Source organism: Anopheles cruzii, chromosome 2 (assembly GCF_943734635.1).
Source record: "Anopheles cruzii chromosome 2, idAnoCruzAS_RS32_06, whole genome shotgun sequence".
NCBI classification, from domain to species: Eukaryota; Metazoa; Arthropoda; class Insecta; order Diptera; family Culicidae; genus Anopheles; species Anopheles cruzii.
In genome coordinates, this window is record NC_069144.1 from 18,199,370 (window position 1) to 18,208,403 (window position 9,034).

General features: G+C 43.2%; 1 protein-coding gene across 1 annotated transcript in view; it reads left to right on the plus strand.

Annotated features, from left to right (window-relative positions):
• Nucleotides 1-9,034, plus strand: part of LOC128268882 (uncharacterized) — a 50,843-nt gene that overhangs the window by 39,827 nt on the left and 1,982 nt on the right. Inside the window, exons 11-16 of the mRNA XM_053006174.1 lie at nt 3,093-3,193; nt 3,546-3,810; nt 5,170-5,238; nt 5,586-5,591; nt 6,363-6,443; nt 8,809-8,910. Of these exons, the coding sequence (XP_052862134.1) occupies nt 3,093-3,193; nt 3,546-3,810; nt 5,170-5,238; nt 5,586-5,591; nt 6,363-6,443; nt 8,809-8,910 (624 nt within the window). The remainder of the gene's footprint in view (nt 1-3,092; nt 3,194-3,545; nt 3,811-5,169; nt 5,239-5,585; nt 5,592-6,362; nt 6,444-8,808; nt 8,911-9,034) is intronic.

The window sequence follows — 9,034 nt, forward strand, 5'->3', positions numbered from 1 at the left end:
TTCGGAGCCCGTTCCCCTTCGCCACGCAGCGAATCAAATCCAGGCAGCATACTTTTGGGCGCACTCTCTCTCGCTCAGGCCGCCGCCGCGGTGGAACTCGTTTATTTATACCGTTTCTCATTCATGTTGTATGTTTCGGGCTCCGTTTATTTACCTTTGGGTTTTTCGGGGCCGATCGAAACAAAGGACAGCACAAAACACAACGTCCCGAGCGCACGCATTGGCCCAAACTATTGCGTAACAGTGTAAACATAAAAAACACGCGGCCACGCAACCAACATAACACACCAACACACATCGACGAATGCTCGACGCCGATTGGAGGCTCGATTTTCTCGATGTTTGTTTTTTATTTCACCTTTTTTTTACGCTTGATAACTCGCTCGCTTGTGTGAGTGGCCTTGTGTGTGTACAGTTATCGTAAAAGGAAAATGGCGGACTCGTGTCTCGTGGCGCCACAGCTTATGACTGAGAATGGGTTTACAACAGTCACTTATTTAATGATTACTACATCATTGGATTTGCTAGAAAGTATAGAGATTACTAAAAGAGAGTAATCATCGATTCAAGGGGATTTTTTCAAATTTTACCTTTTCAACTGCTAACTCATACTCACTCATCAAATAATTTCTGTCATGTCCTGTCTTTTCATGCCCATTTGATCAGTTTCGGTAAAAAGTTAGGAGAAGCAATTCATACTTCAACTTTTTTGGAAACATATCTGAATAAGGCTTTGTGTGTGAACGACCTATATCTTCGGAGACATACGCGTTAGCCTAGAACAGAAAACCGATTTAAAATGTGCAATTAAAACATATCGTCGGCCATGCAAACACATTCGCCGGACCTTACGGCCCATTTCTCTACCAGATTGATTTCCTACCAGGTTTCAACAGAATTTGTTACGAGTAGTGATCGGAAAACTCAGTCCTGGGCTCGTTGTACATTGAAGGTTGGCTAAAGCATTATTTACAACGCATTTATTTAATACTAACCAACATAAATCGAACGCTCCGCTTTAAGCAATTAATTAAACAAACGGCTGGTCCTGGATTCCGGGCGATCTGGTATTTTAGTTACTCTCCGTATTCCAAGACGAGTTACCTGAGGTCGTATTATTCTTTGTTACTTTCAAATGTCATTTGGACATTTCGATTCGAAATAATAGAATAGAATAATAATAGATTTTTAAATTGTTTTTATACATAAGTACGGTTCATAATAATTATCCATATCCTACAGAGTACTGCTAAAGGATCAGACAAATCTTTGAGTTAAAGCATTCAGACAGAAAGGACTCTGCTTCCCCATTTTCATTTCATTTGATAACTCCGATAGGGCGGCTATTAAGGATGTGTTACGCTTCGCTGTGACGCAGCCACCGCCGTTTAAGGGCGAGTCGTAAATTAACGTTGAAACCGCCGACAACGTGGCAGCGAACAACGTGTTGCATCGTGTGACTGCACATTCGTCGAAGGCAACTCCTTGCCGCTCGCCCACAAACACGGCCCTATATTTGCTGAGCGATTATTTATGGAAGGATTACTTCTAATCAGTAGCCACGGACCCGCCTACCGTGTGCTACGGGCGGCAGGCAATCGTACTGATGGCCGACGTTCAGGCCGACGTGGCACGTACGTACAAGTTCCGCAGTTCTCCGTGGCAATCCGGCAGCATTATCAGCCGGTGCATGACGCAGAGCATCGGCCAGAGGTGGTGCATCACCGTGCACTGTCTTGCGCCGCCGCCATCGTGTGGAACTCACGCAGTGCGCTGCTAGATTTTGTTGTTCCAAAGATTTCTTATCAAGCACCATCGGGCGCGGCCCAGTGTAAATAAGTGATGCACGCACCCGAAGAAAATGTACATCATAAAGTCCCAGGGCACGTGGGGGAAAAAACATTCCACGCCACACAGGGGCACTCGGCACCGCGCCGGGAGCATAAGACAATCGATTGAAAACGAGGCTGTTGACACACCGTGATTTGGTTTTTGGGCCCCGGGTGGTTGATTTTTTGATAGTCTTGGCGATTATGGGCGACCGCCATCAGGGCGCTACGACTGCGACGTGCGGCTACGGCCCTGAAACTATTTCTTGTTTTGAACTATTTAAATTTATGTACACAGCGATGAGGCAAAGCTGACGACCAATCAAATCGCTTCCTAATTTTGTCCATCACTCACGGAAGTATGCAACAAAACCGGTCTTCAAACGTTTCTCGATTTCGCAGAGTTAGAGAATGATTTTATAAAACATTTAATTTTACTGGAATTTTTGAACACATATTTTCCGATCCATTTGAAATATTTCTCACTCGCGAGTTTCTGCTATCGTCCGTCAGAGGGCCACGCACGAAGCGCCAAAGGTAACGGTCGTTTAAATTAAATGGGTTTGAGAAAGAATTTCGATAAGTAAGCTAAGCCACAAACATACGAACAAGAACCGTAGAACATTAGCCGCGTTGATTGTGCGCTTAACTACACTCCATTTTTCTCTCTTTCGTCCTATCTATCAATCTTTTTCCTCTCTCTCTGTCTCTTTTTCGATGTCCTTTCGCTTGTTGCGTGTCCTGTGCCAACAGGGACTAGTGGCTCGCTCGTAGACACATTATCGGATGCCATTTGCCGCAACCATGTTGCATTAATGCATAGCATAGTCTTCCCTAGCCTGATGTAGCCGTAGTCGTGTAGTAGCTCTGTACTCTTGCTAGTAGTTAGTGCATTTGCTGTGTGCCCATAGGTGCCTGGTAGCTGGTGGAGCTTTCCGGCTTGTCGTGACACATACATACACACACACACGAGCGTTGTAGGTCGCAAACAATTCTCCATCCGCCACAGCGACCGCATCCGCACATAGCCAGAAAAGCCTTTCGCCTCGCGCAGTAGTAGTGCTCCTCCTGTTTGCTCTGTAGTGTCTCTCTGCCTGGTAGAGTTGTCTGTATCTGTATGGTGCCGATCAGCGGTCACCGAATACCATGTTTAAATTGCCACAACCCAAATAACCACCAGCCGGTGCAAAACAATACCACGAAAGACCGAAATCAGCAGCACTATTCGACCAATCTCCCCAATCGCTCAACCCGCTCTTCTAGGTGTCTGAAACGGATCTGGAAGTAATAGAGGCGACCGGTCGCAGTCCCGCGGAAGATTCCGGCCTCGGACTGGCATCGACGATGCCCGACATTCGCAATCGGTACATATTCGCGTGTGGCACTTGGCCCGGCGACCCGTGCGGTGACTGGCTGGCTGGCTGGCTGGCCGGCTGGGGCTGCCCTTTGGCCGGTCCACGTTCTCGGCCCCATCGGGGACAGCCTTTCAATGCTAATGCATTTCTTTCTTTCTTTTTCTTTTTCCTCTCTTACTCTATGATTTTCCTGTTTATGCTGCGCTCTTTACTTTTATTTTCCTTCAAATTATCGTGATCGTTGCGCGTATGTTTGGCCGATGATGGGGCGATTATGTACGGGGCTTCAATTGATTATGCTTTCCATTGGTTGTGGGCCCGAAACCTGGGGTGGTTGGGGTGGTGGGGTTTAACGACACAGCCCGCCAGCACCGTTACCGTATCGGCCTATGTCGGCAGGACCAATCCTACACCATCACGCCTCGTCGTCGTCGTCGTCGTCCCGCCACTTGAACGCATCGTTGGCCGACCTTCCGCATAATCCTCTCACCGTCACGCCCAACCGGCTGAGCTTTGCGCCGGGTGGCCCGGGCGGCCCCGGCCCGTCGGCCCTCGGGGGCCACCACTTGAATCGCCACAAAATATCCTCCTCGTCTAGCGACGTCGTAAAACAGTTGAAGAACAAGGTGATTACTTTTGGTTCTCTTTCTCTTCTTCTTCTTCAATCCTTCTTTCCTTCTTTGAGTTCTGTTTGTTTTGTTTTGTCACTACTGCTCCATTTTCGCTCCTGTTTCTTTCTTTCAGTTTCTATCTTTCATAGTTTTTTTATGTTTTCTTTGAGATTTTGAATTTTTCTTACTACCTTTTTTATAGTTTCTTTGCGAGAAAGGATTTTTCCTTTTCTTTCGTTTTTTGTGTATTTTTGCATAAATCACCCGTTTGATCACCAAGGCATTTCTCAGCCTTGTGCACCTGACCGTGAGTGCACTTTCCACTTTTGAGTTTCTAAGCTTTCCGTTTGTATTTTGCTTAAAAAAGAGTTTTGTTTTTTGTTTTTTTCTTTTGTTTACCGTCACACTGTCGCCCGAAAGCGGAACACACAAAAGGAGCAAGTGCAGAGGCCGCTTGACTTTGTGTAGCTTTAGTCCCGTATGTCGTCGTAGCACTACTGTTCCTTACCTAGAGCGTTGTCCCATTTTATAGCGCGTGTTCGTTGTGTGCCCTCCCATTTTAAAGTACCATAGTTTAAGAAACTGTTACGAAAGCAACCGATTAGCGTGAACCGTGTAGCCGTGTGTGTATGTTTTAAGCTCCTCCGTTTTTTTTGTTTTGGTCCTTCAAGGAATACATTCGCACAACCGACATCCACAAGTTCTAATAATCCCTCCCCACATAATATACTAATAACGATTTAACTACACAACACATGCAGTGAACTAGTGAACTATACACAGAACGGGAATGTTCCGACTCTGGTAGCCATGGTGCATGGAGTCCTTCGAAGATCGCCCACAATACTACACACACTCACACACACCGGCACGTTCAGCGATGATGATGATGGGGTACTACTGGTCCGAAGGCAGGGTCCAACCGTCGGTCACTGAATATTTGCCACACTGTATACTCACACACTTGTCATTCTTGTGCAAAAACGTGCATTATTACGATCACCAAATCTACACCACGTTCGTGCTGCGTTTCGTTTATTTTTCTTTCATTTTCCGTTTTACACTTTAAAACCCTTATTTTATCCATGCTCTGGGATACAACACAATAGAGTGTACCGGTTTTTTACATAGTTCACAGTTGAAGAATGTTGGTTCCTTCTTTCCGTTTCCGTCTCTTTGTTTTGTTTTGTAAACCACTAACCCATGCAAACATGCCTTACCGAACCGAACTAACTCGTTCTCGTTTGTTTCCGTTTTCCATTTTATCTTTTTCCTTGCCCATTTTTCTCTCCATTTCTTTGTTCCGTCGCGATAACACCGAAACTCACGAAACCTCTGGGGGATGCACCTGACCACCTAATGTGCTCTCTTTAGGACTACAATGATCCGACCAGACCCAGGAGAGGCAGCGAAACCCAGCTATCGAGGGCAGACTACGACTCGGTAAGTGGTCCATTTTGAAAGAAGACATCAATAATTTGGCCCTAGCCCCTTTGTTGCTTTTGATTGGTTGGTTGGTTGGTTTAGCACTGAATCGCATATAATTTACAATAGGTTGTATTTTTAGTTGGGGTTCATGTTTACATTTCTCCAATGTATTATTCAATGTATTTTATTTCATTGTTATCTATATTGTTAGTAAACTAACAAACAGTTTGCTCGCATTATTTTCGGCTTATTACATTTATTTTCGATTCAGTTTCGTTTCGACTGGAGTCTACCGACTTAAACACTCGCCGAGACAATGTTTTTAACAATTTTACGTGTTATACCCTTTTTGCCTCCAACAGGATCAGGTATGTACGGGTTTCAGTTTACTGCTTGCATATTTCGGTTTCATTTTTCCGTTGTCCATGGCAGCACATTGTGCCTTGGCATGGTGTCGTCTGTTCATTCGTCCATTACTCTTGTACAGTGAGCCAGCTAATATCGATACAATAACGCTAGACATCGAGCCGAATTTAGTGGGTTGCCCAGAGGGCAGTAGTTGCTAGAGAAAAGCGGTGTACGCTATTAGGTCATTGAATGTTACCGAAAGCCGATCGAACTGTTAGCTAGGATTCCGTAACAATATCCGGTAACACACGCAGTAATTAGTGTCAAATTATTACGCTCGTTGTCGAAGCCTTCGATTTGCTATACTAAATTGAACCATCATAGTGCCCCTCAGAAAACCATAGTTGCCTAGGAAACCTAGAGCTCGTCGATGAACGATCTAACGTAGTTGCCCAACAATCGTTTCATAAAATCATAACCAATCTAATAGCACACGTTCTTCTTAGTAGTGCAGTTTCATATTCGTAACTCGATTATTTTCTGTTACAACTATTTACGGTACTCATAAGATTTTATTTTACTATACGTGAGTTAGACACAAACGTAAGCAGGCAAATGATCAAACGGTGGAAGGACGGTCGGTAAAATCAGAACAATGTTCTCGCTCCCCAAGCAACCGTCAAGTAGCCATCTTCATTTTGTCATTTCCGTCGCACGCTACTACCGTGTAATCTTCCGTAGATTAAACAAATCAACTTTTTCCTAACAAAAAACCGCCCGAAAACTTACAGGGAAGCTACTTAGATGGAATACGATCACATTTAGGTGGTTTAACGCAGCGAGTCAAATCTTGGTACTGGGGAAGACCTCTCGTAAGTGCAAACTACTCTACTCTCTCTCTCTCACTTTCTTCATTTTTTTTATCTTAAGTCCTTCTCTCCTGTTTTGTGTTTCGAGTGATCTTTTTTGAACCCGTTTCGGTTTTGTTTCGTTTGGTTTCTTCTTTGATATTCAAACTCGATTTAACTCGTCACTCTGCAAAGTCAGCCACTGTTAGGGAACGTGTGCCGTTTTCGATCATTCTGTATACTTTCTGGTTTAGTGTGTCTTTTGTGTGGATTTTTACTCATCTCCTGGAACTTTCTGTGGATTATTAAGATGGAAAACGTTCGAACTGTTCACGATATAGTTTTCCTCGGTTTTTAACGTGCATTCCAAAAAAATAGATCAGAAAAGAACACTTTTTCCATCATGTTTTCCATTTCTGTTTGTATTGTGGAATGATCGAAACCGAAATGCACCGTTCTGTGGGAGCAAGCAGTGCACAAACAGCCCTTTACCGTTTCTGTCCACTCTGTGTATCTCTTTTTTACATTACATTCGTTTTGTACCTTTTATTGCCCAAGATGGCAGCAGTTTTTAGATGCACCCATAAATCAGTATTACGAAGCACGAATTGTGTCCATTTTTATAAGTATGTATACAGTTTTTGTATGTTTTTTGAAAAGATCTCTGTCTCACGCTCATTACCGCTATTCGTACTCAACTTTTGCATTTTCTACGTTGGTCTACCAAATTCGATTTGAACCATTTTTCTCTAATTTTTTCTGATGTTTTCTAATTGAATCAAGTTTGTTATGTTTTTTTTGCTATTGGCGATCTTATCTGAAACGAAACACATTGTTCTGTCGATACTGATAAAGCCACAAACAGTCTTGGAATCGAATACTTTAACGGGTCCACCGATTTTGCGGTTGATTACGATGGCATCCTTTACTTATTATATTTTACTCTTTTGTGCCGTAGTTGAATTGGAATGTTCGTGCCAAATTTTCTTAATATTATGTGTAGTGTTGCTACAGTAAACAGTCTATAATTTTATCACCATAGTGCATGCGTTCTTATGATCTTTTTCGGTTTTAGTAATTTGTACACTCAGTAGGAATAGTCATTTTAAAACGGCCAAAAAATATTTACCTCATTCGAACAGAAATCGTCCCAATCATAGGTAGAATCAATTATAAGTAAGCAAAGCTGCACCAAATTGTAGACCCATTTAAAACGTTTCGAAAATGAATGTTAAGGCACACCAAAACTGGACTCTTATACCAATGGACACTTTTGCCAAGGCTGGCTGGTCGGAAACACTACTTTCTGGACGCCTGCTTTCCTTCTTTTGCTCCCCAGCAGTAAAATTGGCTAAATGATTTACCCTGCCCTCTTACACCACCATATCATCTGTTGTTACTTCAAGTTGTCCAAGTGTTACTACTACCAACGCACTTACAGCAACACTTACAGGCATGGGGCACCTTTCTCATAGTATCAAGGATTGAAAGAAAAGCAAAATAAAGGGAACGTAACATCCATTTCCAACTTGGCCACATCCTGTGGGAGACAAACACAAGGACACAGCAATATTACGAATCACAATTGAGCTGTGAAATAAATTTTTCTTTTCCACTTTACTACCTTTCGATGATATGAACCACACACTATACAAGATTAGACTCGACTACAAGATTAGACTAGCCTGTACCATCACTTCCGGACGGATCAGAGCCCCGTTTGCAAGAAATTCTAGTATCACGATGCGAGGCGCAGACAGTTCACAAGTTTCGTTCAATTTATTTTACTATCCCGGTTTCAGTTTTTACTTAGTTAAACATTAGGTTAGGGTTTTGTTTATGATTGTTGGCGCTTTTGTTGGTTCGTTCTATGGTTTTGCAATTCTTTCGCCACCGTGTTCTGTTCGCACCACAAGTTTCGCTTTACTAACTGCTCTCTGCTATCCGTTGTTGTGTTGATCGTTTCGATCGATCGTTTGGTTTGTTTGTTTGTTCAATTATTTGTACGTTCGTTCGCTGGTTCGTTGTTTTATTGCTTTTCTTTTTGTGTTTTCCGGGCTTGTTTTCATGTTGCTTTTGTGTTCTTTGAAAAGAGAGCAGTTTTGCGGTTTTCCCCCCTGTTCGATTATGCTTTCGTCCCCGTTCGTTTACTTTCCCTGCCGAGTTTCCCGATTTTCCTTACCAGCGACACGCGAAAGCGTTTCGCTTGTCCGTGCCGGTACTACTGTCTATTGTTTCATTTTGTGTAATATTCTTTCTTTTCTTTTCAATTTTTCTACTTCTAACTACTCGAATATCGAATCGTTTGTCGAATGCCGACACCAAAAATCCACAATTTAAAACTAAACCGCACACACGTACACCACTACTCGGCCCAAACCCGTTCTAGGATTTGTCGATTAAGTTGTCTAGAAGTTTTGATATGAATGATGATGACGGAACAGGAGGAGGCACACTGTTAGGAACCGATCCGGGTGTCAGACGACATCAGGTAAATGCTCGCTATCTATCTCTATCTCTCACTCTCTGTACTTCTATCTATGTGCTGTGTGCTGTGTGCATAATTTGTTCGATTTGTCTACACACCACTATTGTGTCCAACATATGACGTACAT